Here is a 17,645-nt window from a genome sequence, read left to right on the forward strand (position 1 = left end):
TATACACCACATATTTTACAAACTCTTCCTAATTTTGTCCTCTTAACAAACTTTCAAGGTTGCTGTTATTTTACACATGTGAAATTGAGGCTCAGAGAGGGGACATCACTTTCCCCATTTTGCACAGTCACGAGGTTTAAACTCCATATGTCTATCTGACTCCAGGTTTCCCATTCTTTCTGCCGCACTGTGCTGCCTTTTTAATGTCTGACAAATGTCTCACAAATTCTACCACTGCACAGAAATTTTCACTTATCTACCAGATTTTTACTTGTCCAACAGCTGCTGTCTTTTATTGTAGTAAATACCTTTCCCCCTCTTATCTAACATTATTTTTTTAAATAGGATTATATATTGAGAAAAGATGCGATTGCTGGTTTCATGTAGCAGTTAATGTACACCTCTGTTAATTCTGGGCAAATTGATAGGAGAATAAGTATGCAACACTTGTAAGGGGGAATAAATAATCGGAAATGGTTCTCAGGTATCTAGGGGCAGGCAAGGTTCCTTCTCACAGGGACTATAGCTTTATGGTGAGGGCACAGTCACAGATCCATGTGTAAGATTGAGTAGACTTGTTGGTTCTCTTTGGAAGGTTTTTCCAAGAACTTCTTGGAATGAGCTTACTGGCTTTGCAGGCCAATCTTGCTAATTTAGTACAGTATAAAGTGTATAACTACCTTTTGAAAAATAATTTATGGTTATGTCTTAGCATTAGCTCCCCAACCCCTGTTCTTTAATATCAGATCTGAGAATCAGAAGATCAAGTTTGGGAATGTCTTGACCTGTGTTCTTGACAACTCAGTGATCATGCCTCAGAAATGTTTTGAAATTTGATCGCTCTGTTTTTTCTGTTTGTTAGAGATCAGTGGTTGTATCACTGGATAGGGATCCCAGGAAGGTTTCCAGAAGGGAAAAGGGGACGTGGGTTCAGCCCTGGAGGTTCTTGACTTAGGCTGCAGAAAGGAATTTCGGGACACATCAAAAGAAGCGCAGAGATTTATTTAGGAAAGCAAGTGGCAGGGCAGGGTGTGCCCTCAAAGGCAGAGGGAGTGTGGGTGTTTCAGTGAGATGTGATTTGGGGGTCCTGGGCGACTCTTGTAAAGAAAGCTTTGTTAAGTGGTGAACATGAGTGCATGCAGGGGTGCCGTTGGCCTGGTGAGCTCAGTTCCTTTGATTGTGGAGCACAGAGCAGGTCCCTGTTTATTTTTTCTCAGAAGCTTTAGGTTGATGTTATCTAGTTAATGGATAGCTCTTGAACTATATCCACGTCATGGTTTTTAAACATTATCTCTCTAGGCTTCTTTTAAAATAATGAAGTATGTAGGGACTAAATCACTGGGTTTATAGTACTTGAAGACTTATTGAACCTTCTAAGAATTGAGGACTGGAGGAGAACAGACCTGGGGAGTAAAGGTGAGGGCATTCATGGACTTTTAGATTTAAAATTACAATCCCTCTTTCCTTCCCTGTTTTCTTTTTTTGGGGGTGGTACTGGGGATTAAACCCAGGGGCACTCAACCACTGAGCCACATCCCCAGCCCTATTTTGTATTTTACTTATAGACAGGGTCTCACTGAGTTGCTTAGTGCCTCACCATTGCTGAGGTTGGCTTTGAACTCGAGATCCTCCTGTCTCAGACTCCCGAGCTGCTGGGATTACAGGTGTGTGCCACTGTGCCCAGATGTTTGTCTCCTTTCTTCCTGTCCTGCCTCAGTTTGTTGTACTGACTTTCATGTCTTCGTGGATCATAAAAGGGCTTCCCCCAAATCCACCTGCTCCTGTCGCCTCAAAGGGAAGACTGTTCATCCAGAATTTTGTATCCTAGGCCTAAAAGTTTGTTACCCAAGAGGATGAATGCTGCTCTGGATGTGGCTGCTGAAAATAAGGTGGAAATGGAGGAAAAAAACCACAAATTATTAATCAAGTGTTAGAACTCTAATACACACATACCTTCAAGATCTCCATGCAAGACTAGATGCAGTTAAGGAAGAAAATCTGAAAACCAAGTTCTTGGATAATATGTAGAAAACCTCCTGTCTGCTTTTAGTGTTTTTCAAACAGCTGACACAAAAATCAAGAGAAAGTAGGGGGTTGATTTCTTCTTCTTTTTATTTTTCAGAATTGCTGCTGATTTTTTTCCCTTTGAAACTTGAATAGATTCCAAAAGTTACAGTATCTTTGTGACCTCATTGAATATTTGTGAAGATAATATTTGTTTTGATATATAGGTTTAGCATTGTCTTTTTTATAGGCTTAGTAAGATATACAAGAAAGCAACCACCACATTGTGAAAAAGTGACCTAAATCACATACTGAACCTACAGATTTGTGTACCCTCTCCACCATCTCGAGTCTCTGTTCCATTTGCCTCTTTTCTATTTCCATTCCCCCAAGGGGAGGGGAATTTCACATTTGAAATAGTAATTTTAATAGTAAAACACTTTCTAGAGTAACTTGAACTCTCAATAGTTGAAATGTAACCAAAATAAGATGCTTTCTTAGCCAGGGCTTGCCATTTGTGATAATTACCAACAAAACAGGACGGTTGATTGAGGCTATAAAAGTGAAGATTTTTCTGTGAAACTGAATTGTCATACTGGAAAGATTTTGTTGAAAAATGTCCGTTTGTGGGACTGGGGTTGTAGCTCAGTGGTGGAGCACTTGCCTAGCACATGTAAGGCACTGGGTTCAATCCTCAGCACCACATAAAAACAAACAAACAAATAAATAAAATAAAGGTATATATATATACAGTCTGTTTGCACAAAATAGCTCACTTGGTATCTGAAAAGGTTCATTCTGGACACGGGCGTGTGTTAAATATAGACAATCTTAAGGAAAGATAGAAAGGGGGTGGAAGAGAACTTGGTAAGTAGTAGTAACCAACTCCAAAAATTTTTTTTCTCCAGATTTGTGTTATCTCTAGCCGAGTAGCTCTTTTAGGGGAATATATATGAAAGTAGATTTAGTTTGAATTACATTATGTAAGCTACATATTAGGGATACCCATTACAGAATTTCATCTCAAGGTTTATTTGTAGATCAACTTTTGCTAAATTCCTTAAGAGGTTAAATTAATATCAGAACCATGAATAAATGTATTTATTCATGTATAATAATTGGTAATCTTCACCTCAGTATTTTATCTCATTTGTTTTCCTGGAATTATCTGTAAATTGAACTACTTGGTTTGCCGAGTTTTAGTCATTCTTTAACAATTTAAAGATATTTAGTTTGAAGATTCCATTTGGTAAGGGAATCAATATCAGAAATAATAAAAAAAGTTATGATAGAAAAAGGGAGTCACTAATATAGCTTATGGTTATTAGATTTGGACAACTTTTAATCATGGATTAACTTTATAGATTAGTGTAGGGTCTGATGAATGGCTTTGGCTGTATGAATATATAATAGACTGCAAACATTTTGCATCACTTTCGTGATCTAATTTACAAATATTTAAAACCGTGTTGCAGTTCTGCTTTGCTGTTTAGTAAAAAACCGTTTCAGAAAAAAAAAAAATAGAGTTTGCAGATCTTATTGACCAGTTTTAGACTAAATAAACATTTTAGGCTATAAAATGGTAAGCCAGACTTTGTGTTTAGGCATGTGAAAAGAAGTAAAAAAAAAAAAAAAAAAAAAAAAGACTAAACAGCTGAGTCATTCAGAAATAAATAACCTTTTCTTATGAGTAAGATGATTGGTAACTCTTTTACTTACTGATGTTTGCTTACACAAGGTCAATAATGGTTTTCCTTAATCTTTTAATTAGAAACTGGTCTTTGAATTTTCAGAATAGAATGGCTTAAAAAAGCATTTTGGAAAAATAATAATAGTTTGATTTACTAAATATTAAAACAAACAGGTATTAATGTTTTTCCTGGAACACAGGCCAAAAATATTTGTTTTTTATATATCTTGGCATATGGCTTCCAGTACCTAGTAGATTCTCAATAAAATGTCAACTTAGTAAAACCAGGATATTTATTATTAACCATTTTATTTCACCGAAATTTGGGAAATGAAGAACTTAGAGTCCAACTTACTTATTTTAATTTAAAATCTTTTTTCAGGGAGAGAAGGGTTTTGCTGGGCTGCCTGGTCATCCTGGTAAAGAAGGTGAATATGTAAGTACTGAATATTCTTCTTTTCTTTTTATAAGTCAGGCTATTTTTATTTTATTTAAAAAATATTTAGTTGTCAATGGACCTTTATTTTATTTATTTGTATGCGCTGCTGAGAATTGAACCCAGTGCCTCAAACATGCTGGGCAAGTGCTCTAACACTGAGCCACAACCCCAACCCTCGTTTTATTTTTGATTAACATGTTTTAATTGTATATATTAGTGAGGATCAGTGTGATATTTCAATACATGCATACAGTATGCACTGGTCAAATCCAGCCTCCCTTTATGTATGATGTATCTTATTTCTTTCCTTTGGAAAAATGTGATAAAATGGGTCAAATATTAGCAATACTTAGTTGGCACTTAAGTCATGAAAGTTTTTCTCATCTGTCATTTAAGTAGGTTTAAAATATCCATTTAATAAATGGAAGGTTAAAACTTCCATTTATTATAACCAATGCCAGGCTTATGAGTTTTTATTTAAAAAAAAAATATTTATTTATTTAAACTTTCTTTTTGTAGTTGTAGATGGACACAATGCCTTTATTTTATTTATTTATTTTATGTGGTGCTGAGGATTGAACCCAGTGTCTCACACGTGCTAGGCAAGCCCTCTGCTGCTGAGCTACAGCCCCAGCCAAGGAGTTTTTAAAGATGTAGTTTATGGAATGTATTTAATGATGAAGGGTGACTATTTTGTTTTTTGTTCAGTGAATTTGGTCTGGGAATGTGGTCCAATATACATATAAGAGCAGTTGTTCATCAATGATCTAAATTGCAGGTAATTTGTTATTATTACGAAGCTATCCATATAAGTGGTTAAACAAAATAAATTGAAGTAAATCTAAGCCTATTCATATTGCAAGGTCATTCTGATGCCTTCCTGGGTGGCCAAGAAGGTGGTGGAATTGCAGCTGACCACTGATGGTTGGCATGTAACCCTGGATACACTGATGGGAATGTTTTGGACAAGGGGAAGTTATCCATCATGTGCTCGTCGGTGGAGAAAAAAAAAATGTATGGTATAGGGAAAATTCTGAGTTTGGAGACTGGAATGTAGAGGGGATGATTTTTATTCCATCATCTAAATACCAGAAGGATTTAAACATCCCATGGTTTTTAGTTAATTTTCAATGATGGAAAACCACTTTGACACAGGTGCCTATTTTAAAATTGATTTGTAGGTATACTGTGGGTTCTCAAACTTTTTGGTCTCAGGATATCTTTGCACTTATTGCCTATGCAGATTTATTGAAATATAACTGACAAGTGAAGCTGTACAACTCACAGTGTATAATGTGATGATTTGATGTATTATGTATTGTGAAGTGATTACCACAACCAAGTTAGCTAATGCCTCCATCCACCTCACATAGTTACCTTTGTTGCCTGTAATGAGAATATTTAAGATCTACCCTCTTAATTCCAAGTATAGAATACAGTATTATTAACTATAGTCACCATGATGTATATTAGGTCTTCATAACTTGCTTGCTTATGACTGAAGGTCTATACTGTCTGACCCACATCTCTGTACTTCCCCTTACCTTGATCCTCACACTTAAAAATTATTGAGGCTCTCTAAGAGCTTCTATTCTTGTGGTTTCTATCAATTGATATTTACCACATTAGAAATTAAGGCTGAGAAAAATTCTGAATTATTTACTTATTTTCTTACTTCAAAATGGCACAAGTATATTAGCATAATGGACACATTCTTTTGTGAAAAATAACTATTTGACAAAAAAATTAGTGAGAAGAGTGACAGTGTTTGACATATTTAGCTTATAAGAAAAAAGCTGGATTTGCATATCGGTTTTCGTATTTGGTCTGCTGTGATGTCACTTGCTACGTGGCTTCTTAAAATCTCTGCCATACACTTGGGAAGGAGTAAGATTGAAAAAAGAAAAATAACACTTTAGTTCTTAGTATCCTTTGTGGACCCTGGTACATGTGCATGCGTGGTTTCCTTGCTTACCCTGGGCTGCCCGTCTGAACCTTTGGACCCTCTGAACCTGGAAAACCAGCAGTAGGGGAAATGTTGCTGCTGAGAGTTGCACAAGGTGATACTCGTCTTAAACCACATTTATGGGATAATTGTTCAACTCTTCTGTTTCCTCAGTAAGCAAAGCCTTAGTTTCTGGAAGGTTTTTAACATTAAAAATACATGCAGGAATGGAAGGTGTGATTTTTTTTTTGCTATTTTGTTTAGAAGTGGTAAAAATATTTATTCTCATTTTAATGATTATTTAAAATGTCCTTTAAGTATTACTTTATTTTTTCTGCTGGGCTGGTGATTCAATGAGCTTGGCCTAAGTTGGAAGAATTACTTAAAGCTGTTCAGCCCATTTGAACCAGTGACTCTGATTTCAGACAAATGGGACTAATAAGGCCTTGTCTGTCCCTAGGAGATGAGTTTTGACCCCTTCTCTGCTGTCATAACATTGTAAAACTAAGATATTTTATAAAGAGCCTTTAGTATAGAGGTAGACATATAATGCATGGGACATATATAATTTAAAATTTTATAGTCACTGCTTTAAAGTAAAAAGAAACGGTTAATTTTAATTATCATTTTGTTAAACCCAATGTATCTAAAATATTATTCCAACATGTAATTAATCTAAAATTAATGAGATAGCTTACTTTTAACATAAGTTGTCTTTAAGGTCTGGTATTGTGCACTTGAAACATGTCTCACTTTAGACTGGACACATTTCTGGGAAAGCTCAGTGACCATGGTGGCTGTGGCTATTGTATATGACAGAGTAGTTTTAGCCAGTCTCATTTTCTTTATATATATATATTTTTTTTTTGCAATTAGTTATACCTGACAGTAGAATACATTTTGACACATCATACATAAATGGATTATAATTTCTCTATCCATCCTACTTTTCTGCCCCCTCCCCTCTCTTTACTCTCCTCTGTCTAGTCCAAAGTACCTCTATTCTCCCCACCTCCTTATTGTGAATTAGCATCTTCATATCAGAAAAAGCATTTGACCTTTGGTTCTTTGGGTTTGGCTTATTTCGCTTAGCATAGTATTCTCCAGTTCCATTCATTTACCGGCAAAAGTTATAATTTCAGGCTTCTTTAAGGCTGAGTAATATTCCATTGTGTATATATACCACAGTTTCTTTGTCCATTCATCTGTTGAAGGACACCTAGGTTGGTTCTATAGTTTAGCTAATGTGAATTGAGCTGCTATAAACTTGATATGGCTGCATCATTGTAGTAGCTGATTTTAAGTCCTTTGGATATAAAGCTAAGAGTGGGATGACTGGGTCAAATGGTGGTTCCGTTCCAAGTTTTCTTAGGATTCTTCATACTGCTTTCTCTAGTGGTTGCACCAATTTGCTTTCCCACCAGCATTGTATGAGTGTACCTTTTCTCCCACATCATCACCAACATTTATCGTTGTTTATATTCTTGATAATTACCATTCTGACTGGAGTGATATAGAATCTCAGTGTAGTTTTGATTTGCATTTCTCTAATTGCTAGAGATGTTGAACATTTCTTCTTCTGTGAAGTGTCTGTTAAGTTCCTTAGCCCATTTATTGATTGGGTTATTTGTTTTTTTGGTGTTAAGTTTTTTTGAGTTCTTTATATATCCTGGAGATTAATGCTCTATTTGAGGTATGTGTGGTAAAGATTTTCTCCCATTCTGTATGTTTTCTCTTTGTATTATTAATTGTTTCCTTTGATGTGAAGAAACTCCCATTTATTGATTCTTGACTTTACTTCTTGCACTTTAGGAGTCATTTAGAAAGTCATTTCCTAAGATGACAGGGTGCAGATTTGGGCCTACTTTTTCTTTTATTAGGCACAGAGGGTCTCTTTTCTAGTGCCTAAGCCTTTGATTTACTTTGTGTTGATTTTTATGCAGGGTGAAAGATAGAGGTTTAATTTCTTTTTGTTACATCTGGATTTCCAGTGTCCCCAGTACCATTTGTTGAAGAAGCTATCTTTTTTCCAATGTGTGTTTTTGGCATCTTTGTCTAGAGTGAGATAGCTGTATTTATATGGGTTTGTCTCTGCGTCTTCTGTACCATTGGTCTATGTGTCTGTTTTGGTGCCAGTATCATGCCATTTTTATACTATGGCTCTGTAATATAATTTAAGGTCTGGTATCGTGATGCTTCCTGCTTCATTTTTCTTGCTAAGAATTGCTTTGGTTATTCTGGGTCTCTTATTTTTCCAAATGGATTTCATGATTGCTTTTTCTGTTTCTATAAAGAATGTCATTAGAAATTAATGACAATTCCACTAAATCTGTATAGCACTTTTGGTAGTATGGTCATTTTGACAATGTTAATTCTGCCTATCCAAGAGCATGGGAGATCTTTCCATCTTCTAAGGTCTTCATTCTTTAGTGCTCTGTAGTTTTGATTGTAGAGGTCTTTCACCTCTTTTGTTAGATTGATTCCCAAATATTTTATTTTTTGAGGTTATTGTGAATGAGTTAGTTTTCCTAATTTCTCTTTCACTGGATTCATCACTGATGTATTGGAATGCATTTGATTTATGGATGTTAATTTTGAATCCTGTTACTTTGCTGAATTCATTTATTAGTTCTAGCATGTTTTTGGTGCAATTTTTTGGATCTTCTAAATATAGAATCATGTCATTGATAAATAGTGATAGTTAGTTCTTCTTTTCCTATTTGTATCCTTTTAATTCTTTCTTCTGTCTAATTGCTCTTGCTAGAGTTTCAAGGACAATGTTGAATAAAAGTAGTGAAAGAGAGCATCCTTGTCTTGTTGGCTTTGGCTCATTTTCTTTTTAATGCCATTCTCCTAACAGAATGATTTCTCTCTGCATTGTGCTCTGAATGGCTTACTGTCTTTTCCCCCAAAACAGGTCACATGGCCTGAGAAGTGGCAGAGACCTCTCTGTGCAGATGGAATGGTTTCAGAGTGGGGTTCTGAAATCCTATTTGTAAGATCAAGTTGAAAAATTTAAATTGTTCTGATTGTCTCTTACTAACTGATCTCCTCTCCCCTGAAACCCTTTCCCATTTTGTGGCATAAAATAATAATTTTATTATGTTCATGGCATCTGTGGGTCGGGAAACCAAAAAGGGAACAGAAATGGGATGACTCTTTTCTCTGTGTCTGGGGTGTCAGCTGGGTGGATAAGAACTTCTGGGGCAGTAGAAGCTGGGACCAGGGACCTAATGCCAAGGTGGCATCTTCTGTCACTTGTCTGGACTCTTATTTAGGATGGTGGAAGGACAGGCTGAGCTGGAACCTCAAGGCTACTGGGTCTGAGAGGGAGCATCCCCACAGGGAAGGGCCCCCTGTGAGTGACCATTCCCAGAGACCAAGGCTGAAGCCATGCGGCTGTTGACAGAGCCTCAGAAATTATCCTCTCAATGTCTATCTCATCCTGATGGTTGGAAACCGGTCACTGAGCCCAGGCCATATTCAAGGGGAGGGAATCAGATTCCTCTAGATGGAGGAGTGGTAGGTCACAGAGTGTGTGGGATGGGAGATATTGATGTCCGGCTTTGGAAAATACAATCTGCCTGACTCATGAATTCTATAGATTTAAACAATTTATCTACTATGAGTGGGTAGTTTAGTTCGGTAGAAATGCTAGGACTAAATTCTCCAGATGAAACTTAAACACCATACACTGAACCTAACAGTGCAGGTAGACTAGAGAGAAGGGGAGAGAACTGACATTTATTTAGCATTTACTGTGTGTCAAGCCCTGCTTTAGGCATTTTGTATGTTATTAAATTTAATTTTCATCACAACCCTCCTGGTACCTATGAACAGTTTCATTGTATAGATGAGGACTAGGAATGTGCAGAATGACCTGTTAAGGTCACATAAAGAATGTTGTAGATGTGACCAAACCTGTTTGATGCCAGAACCTGTGTTTTTTCATTATCTCTTGTTACCTTAATTTTTATTAAAAAAATTTTGTTTTTGGTACCGGGGATTGAACCCAGGGGTGCCTCCTGAGTTGCCGGGATTGTAGGCATGCAACAGCATGCCTGGCTGTGACCTTTAGATATAGAACATCTCATTTGTCCCAGTCATGTGGTTTGTGAAGTATTTCCTATATAGTATCTCATGTAGTCAATATAACAATCCTATGAGATCATTGGAAATCTGTGTTATCTAGATCCACATTTATAAGTGGGGAGAATTGTGATTCATGGAAACATGTAACAGTCCAAGTTCACCAAACAAGTTGGAAGCAGAACTAAGACTTGAATCCAGGTTCTTAATAAAAGAATCCAGAGTGCTTCTCACTTTATCACATGCCTATATATAGTCTGAGCAGCTTCTGTATTTTCTGACCTCATTAAGTCTAAATTAGATGTTACAAATAATGTAGATTCTCTTTTGATTAAAGCTCATGGGTTGTGTGAGACTTTCTAATTCATATTTAATCAATTTGGCAAAAGGCATGATGTCTACCATTCCCTTCCTTATTCAGTGCCTAGATGAGAAGCTTCTACCCACTAATATAATTCAGTGAGTCATTTTCCAAATCCTGATTGATGTCTGCTGTGTGTCAGGCAAGAGGTTTGGGACTGGAAACCCAGAGATAAATAAATGAGACACTGTTCTTGTCTCAGTGAAGCTTACAATATGGCAGGAAATTCTAATACATAAAAACCAACCAAACAACAACAACAACAAAACACAACACCCTCACTATTATAAATGCTAAGTTAAATCCATAAATTATTACAAGGACAATCAAAGGGCTGTTGGGTGGGGCAACAAAAGATGCTTCTCAGGAGTAGGGTGACAAATGACCCATACTTTAGGAATGGGAAGAATTTCACCTAGAAGAGAAACTATTAAATCAAGTTTTTTTTTTTTTTTTTTTTCTTGGTGAGACCATAAGAAAACCTCTATCCAGTTTCAGCTGTCTGAAGGAAATGTTCAAACATATCTATTTTATTTGAATTCTGAAGTTTTGCCCCTGTGGTTTGACTGAACTGATTAAAAACAAAGATAATTTGGGCTTCTGTGATTTGGGGGTCTTGAGATGGACAGTTGGTGAATTAACAATCCGACTGCCTTGCAGGCCATCTGATCAGATCCTTGAAGATGTAAAAGCAATTGTTAAGGACCCTGTGCATCAGCCATTTTGGTGGTCGTTATTGCTGGTTTGAACTGGCTGGGTGGTGACAGAGGCAGTTGCTTGATGGTCTCCCCACATCTCTTTATTACAGGGAGAAAGAGGCCCCAGGGGTCTTCCTGGACCCCGAGGTGAGGAAGGATGCCTGGGTGTGAGGGGACCTAAGGTGAGTGAGACCTCAAGTTGGAGGATTCTTTCCCCTTCTTGGTTGCAACCCTTGAGTTCAAGAAAAATCTTCATTCCTCAGCATAATTATGGCGGCTTAGCTTCTTTTCAGACTGAAGGCTCTCCAAAAGTAAAGCCTCAGGAAAGCAATCAACTGCACATAGCTTGCTGGGAGGTGATCCCAGCAATCAGTGGCAGAGGAGTAAGGAAGTGAGTAAGACATGGAGGGAAGGTGACCTCAAACGATGCATTAGCAGATCACTGCCATGGGCAGATGCAGCTCAGTGCTTCCCAGGAACTCCGGCAGCCAGTGTTGAACACGCACCTCAATGTTTTCCCATTTGAAGGGTGAAGGAGCTGGGTATTTGTATACCACATCCTATCAGGCGTTATTGAGGGCTGATGCCAGGAGGTGTTAATTCCCCAGCTCCTTTGGCCTGTCCTGCCTGTAGGCAAAGCAGGCTTTGGTCCCAGGAAAAAACCTCAGTAAAAGAGCTGAGCGTGCCTGTGGTTGGAAGGTAGGTTTGAGAACACTGAAAATGTACAGATAAGGGGATTTGGGTGGGGCACTTCTTCAAGTGACTGCACTCCAGGTGCCTCGACCTTTTGTTATTGGATAATCTCTTTTTATAAGGTAAGAAAAAAAAAATTCTACAACATAAAGGTCTTCGTTTTAAAAACTTTTGTTCTTTTTAGTTATACATGACAGTCGAATGTATTCGACATAAAGGTCTTAGAGTTTTCTTGATCACAATGACCATGTTTTGTATATTACAATAACAAGTTACTCTTCCAATTACTTTGTCCTGTAGTTCCTCGGAGCCTTCTCATGCTTGCTAACCAGTGTATTCTCACTTGTGCTTGAAAAAAGATGTCATTATAAAAATAAGTGGCAGGTTGCTGCTGTCCTGCCTACTCTGAGGAACAGCAAGGTGCAATTTTCTCCAGGTCATAGGCAAAGGAGGGCGGTAGTAATCAGAGAGCTGTGAAACCCATCACATTTGCTGGACAAGGAAAGGCATCTTCATTCTGATCTAATAATTATATTTTCTTCAAATCAGGTAACATGGTTTCCTAAATGAAACAAAGGTTCAAAAATCTTACTCAAGCCAAATTCTTTATTTCATTTTATTTTGCAGTACAAGGGATTGAGCCCAGGGTTTTGTACATGCTAGGCCAGTACTCTACCACTGAGTTATATTCTCAGCCCTATTTTATTTTTGATTAACATGTATTAATTGTATCTGTTAGTGGGGTTCAGTGTGATATTTCAACATGTACATACTTTGTGCACTAATCAAATCCATCCTCCTCCTTTATCCATTTTTCCACCTCTGCTGCCTTCCTAACCTCTAGCAATCACTGTTATACATTCAGGTCAACTTTCTTTTTTTCTTTTTCTTTTTTTTTAAACCTCTGCATATATAAGAGAGAACATTTGATACTTTCCTTTCTGTGTCTGGCTTATCTCAATTTTCTCTAGTTTCATGCATTTTGCTGCAAATGATGGGATTTCTTTCTTTTTTATGGTCGAATAATATTGCGCTGTGTATATACACCACATTTTCTTTTATCAGTTGATGGGCACCTAGGCTGATTCCATATCTTAACTCTTTGAATAGTGCTGCAGTAAACATGATCATGCAGGTATTTATGTGGTATGCTGATTTAATTTCCTTTGGATGTATATACCCAGCTCAATTATTCTTATTTCTTCTTAACTTTAGGGAGCAAGAGGATTTTCAGGACAGCAGGTAGGTAACCATCTTTACTCTTAAACTGGATAGCAGTCTCTTTGGGAAACATAATACTGATTCCAATTCCCTTTCCTTTGCTTGATGAGGCAAGGCTTTTAAATTTTAGACAAGGGAGTGGGTCAGATCTTATTAATATTTGAACCTCCATGCCAATAAGTGACTATTGACTGTTTGTAAAACATGTATTTCAGTTGAGGTAGTGACATGTATTATTATTTTCAAATCTTGCTGACTCTAGAATAATATTAAACCACCATATCCATCACAGGACAGTCTAGAGTGTGGTGTGGAGGGTCAGATCAAATTGGGTGCCAAATGAGAGTAGGGTGATAGAACAGGGTTGGTGGAGAAGGAGTTGTCATGATTAGTAAATGATTTAACTAAATCAGTTTTTATAGTGCTGGGGATTTAACACAGGGCCTCACACAGGCTAGGCAGGTGCTCTACCACTGAGCTACATCCCCAGCTCGAGGGAATAATTTTGCATGCAGATTCAAAAATCAAAGCTTCCATTTGCTCAGTCATAAATATTTACGGCACTCTGTTCCTGGTATTGTCCTAAGGAGTGGTTACAAAATGATGAAAAGACAGACAAGGGCTCATGACTTTTATTTTTTTACCCAGACCTTGTGATATTGCTGATTCACCTCTTATGGCCTGTGACACATGTTGCCCATAATTCGGTCCAAGAGTCTGGGATACTAATTGTCATATACCAACTCAGCTCCATTTTTGTTTAAAAAATTTCTCCTGAAATTTTTGTGGACAGTAGGAGGAAAGCAACTATTCCATATGTGTTAATGTATTTAATTCTGCTTGCAAAGTTCTGCTTTATAATGAATGTATTAATTGTCATGTTGAAATAAGTGGCAAGATAAAGAGCCCATAATTGAAAGCGATGGAACATTTGATGAGATGTTATTATGCAGCTGCCTTCCAAACCCGCTTTAAAAACTCTTGTCACCAAGTTGGCTTATTATGCATTTGCCTTCCCAACCTGCTTTAAAAACTCTTGTCACCAAGTTGGCCTTGATTTTTCAGTTTTTATTTAAAAAAAAAGTTTCTCAAAATGCACAGACATATACACATACTCATTGAATTTCTCCTTAAACTGTGATCTTCCAGGTTCCCATTATACAGATTAATCCAATCATAATTTTAAAAAAATTAAAGAATGTCAATGACAAAAATACATTTTTAGTATGAGACAGGTAGTAGAAATGTTTCATTCAGCCTTGAATTCAGTGCTGTGTTTAAAGTCTTTCCTTTTTTTGGATACCGGGATTGAACTCAGGGGCATTTGATCACTGAGCCATATCCCCAACCCTATTTTCTATTTTATTTAGAGACAGGGTCTCACTGAGTTGCTTAGTGCCTCACCATTCCTGAGGTTGGCTTTGAACTCGAGATCCTCCTACCTCAGCCTCCCGAGCTGTTGGGTTTACAGGCCTGCAGCACTGCACCCAACTAGGATTTTTCTTTTCTTTTTTTTTTAATATTTATTAAAATTTTATTTATAGAAATAAATGTAACAAATTCCATTGAGCAAAGACAGTATTAATTTTTTGATCATAGGAAATATTTAGAATATTTTTCTCTATCTTTTCTATACTATTTTCAACAATATCATAAACATACTTGGAGTTGAATCTTAGCATACCCATAAGAATAAATTTTTAAAGTCCCATAATGTGAAAATTTTTGGTTTGGAGACTTTACCAAATTTCCATCTGGAGGCAATAAAATCTAAGGTCTTGAAATCAACACACTGATTTTTTTGAGAACTTACCTCACCCTGTCATATGAAAACCATGAGTAATCTTTGACATTTTGGAGTTGAACATTCAGATATTCTACTCCCCAACAGCAGCATGAATTTCGTGATGGGGTCATTCGATTTTGCTGGGGGATGGGATCTTCCTTATCCATTTGAAATTTGAGTTTTTCCCCCTAAGCTATTCCCTTTCCTCCTCCTCTTCTCCCTTTTCCTTCTCTTCTTGGTCTTCCTCCTCCTCCTCCTCTTTCTTTTCTTTCTCCTTCTTAGCCCCTGAACCCACTAGGAAAAACAGTAATGACTATTTCAGAGAGAAGCGCTTTTTAATGATTGCATGCTATATGTAAGTGTTGTTTCAGAAGGTCTAGATTCTGCTGGCAATATAGCCCATCACATAGAGTGCCTGCCTCACGTGCTTGAGACCCGGGTTCGAGTCCCCAGCACTGTTAGATTGTGGAAATAACAAACAAACAAATGAAACCAGAAGGTCTAGATTCTTCTACCAACTGGGAAATAAGTTAGCAAGGAAGTTAACATCAAAGAAATATCCACGTATACCTGTTTCTATTTTCTATAACTCTGATGTTCCTTTGTTCCACAGGGCAACCCTGGCGAAGAAGGTGCTGATGGCTTGGATGGAGAGCAGGTACAGAAGTATTTCATTTTGTTTTCCCCTTGACTAGTCTGGTATTTATACTCTTATAGTGAGTATAGCTTTTCCTGATTAGTCATGTATATTCACGTATGTTATTTATTCTTATCTCTGATATACATGGATCCCAAAAACCCAACTTTACCCCCCCTCTGATATCACATATTAATCATTCAGTATTTTAGTTCCATCCTATTTTTGTTGGATCCTGTCAGGCATTGTTATTATTATCATTCTCCATAGCCAGTGCTTATCTAGCTTTATCTGTATATTAACTAGTATTGTCAAAGTCTTTCTTTCCGTACTGTTGACACTTTCAAAAGAACAAGGAAACATCATGTATCTCTTACCTAAGGTAGAACTTGTGGAGTTTCCTTTAATGAAGGTTGTGTTTCATTGTAAACTCCCTTGGCTTTATTTTCCTGAAAATCTCTTTATTTTATTCTTTTTCTTGAAAGATAGCTCTTTGGGTAAATAATTCAGTGTTGATGGTTATTTTCTTTCAGCACTTTGAAATATAACTTTCTAGTTTTCTGGTTTTTATTGTCTTGTATCATTCATTATTGCTCTTAAGAAGTTATGTTTCAAAATAATTATTCCTTGGTAAGCAATATATAAAAAATATGTATCAGGCTGCTTTTAAAAATTCCCTTTGTTTTTTCTTTTTGACAGTTTCAGTACGATGTGTCTAGGTGTGAACTTCTTTTTACTTATTCTGCTTGGGACTTGTTAGGCTGTTGAATCTAAGTATTTATGTCTTCATTAAATTTTAGAAAATCCTTAGAAAAATCATCATATCAAAATCTTTATTATTGTGTTAGTCAACTTTCCATCACTATAACAAAATATCCAAGATACTGAATTTATAAAGAAAAAAGGTTAATTTGGGCTTATGGCTTTAGTTCAAGATTGGGTAGACCCATAACTTTTAGACCCTGGTGGAGGTGCTGGAAGGCAATGGTGGGGAGCATGTGGTGGAACATACTCACCTCATGGTCAGGAAGCAAAAGAAGAGGAAGAGGAAGGAGCCAGGATCCCATAATTTCCTTCAATGACCTAAAAGTCTCACATTAGTCTCCAGCTCTTAAAAGTCCATAGCTTTCTCACAATACTGCCACCCTGGGACCAAATCTAAACATATGGGTCTTTGGGGAGACATTAAACATCCAAAGTGTAGCACTTGTTTTCTCAATTATCCTTTTTTTGTGTATGTGTGGTGCTGGGGATCCAACCCAGGGCCTGGTGCTTGCAAGGCAAGCACTCTACCAACTGAGCTACATCCCCAGCCCTCAATTATCTTTTTATAGAAGTCTAATTAGAAATTTGATGAGAACTTCTCATTCTTTCCTAACTGTCTTCTTAGCTGCCTTTCATATTTTCTATTTCTTTGTCTTTCTGGGACACATTCTCTATAATTTCTTCTGTGCACTAATTCTCACTTCACTTCTGTTTAATATGTTACTTATCTTGTCAGCCAAATTTTAAATTTCATTTATTATATTTTTTACTTCAAGGATTTTTTTTTTTTTGGTGCTGGGGATTGAACCCAGGACCTTGTGCATGTGAGGCAAGCACTTTACCAACTGAGCTGTATCCCCAACCCAAGGTTTTCTTTTTTTTTTTTCTTTAAAAAATTGACTTGGGCCTTTTTTCATAGTTGCTTGCTATTTTATTCATTCTTTTACTTATTTTAATAATCATATTAAATATACTTATTTTATATTCTGTATAAGATAATGCCAATATGTATAGTCACCGTGGGTCTGATTCTGTTGTTTTTATTTTTTCTGGCTTCTCAGTCATGGTGTCTCCCTCCTGTGTGTTGTGACTTTTGATTCACATCTGGTTTTGATGGAACTTCATCTGTGAGAAGGTGTTAAAGCCTGAGTTGAGATTGTTTGCTTCTGCCATGTTCCTAGTGCACTAGTTATTGGTACCAATAACAAATTGTCAAGCTGAGGTCTTTCTTCACACACACACACACACACACACACACACACACACACACACACACCACGTGCTGATCACAAGAAGCTCTAGGAAAGCCAAGAGCCC

General features: G+C 36.9%; 1 protein-coding gene across 3 annotated transcripts in view; it reads left to right on the forward strand.

The window, feature by feature from the left end:
* LOC306638137 (collagen alpha-4(VI) chain-like) overlaps positions 1 to 17,645 on the forward strand; it is a 157,080-nt gene that overhangs the window by 82,292 nt on the left and 57,143 nt on the right. For all 3 annotated transcript variants that reach the window (XM_079101271.1, XM_079101269.1, XM_079101270.1), the window contains 4 exons: positions 4,077 to 4,130; positions 11,337 to 11,408; positions 13,135 to 13,161; positions 15,540 to 15,584. In XM_079101271.1, coding sequence (XP_078957397.1) covers positions 4,077 to 4,130; positions 11,337 to 11,408; positions 13,135 to 13,161; positions 15,540 to 15,584 — 198 coding nt within the window. The remainder of the gene's footprint in view (positions 1 to 4,076; positions 4,131 to 11,336; positions 11,409 to 13,134; positions 13,162 to 15,539; positions 15,585 to 17,645) is intronic.

Source organism: Sciurus vulgaris (genome assembly GCF_902686455.1).
Source record: "Sciurus vulgaris genome assembly, chromosome: 10".
NCBI lineage: Eukaryota > Metazoa > Chordata > Mammalia > Rodentia > Sciuridae > Sciurus > Sciurus vulgaris.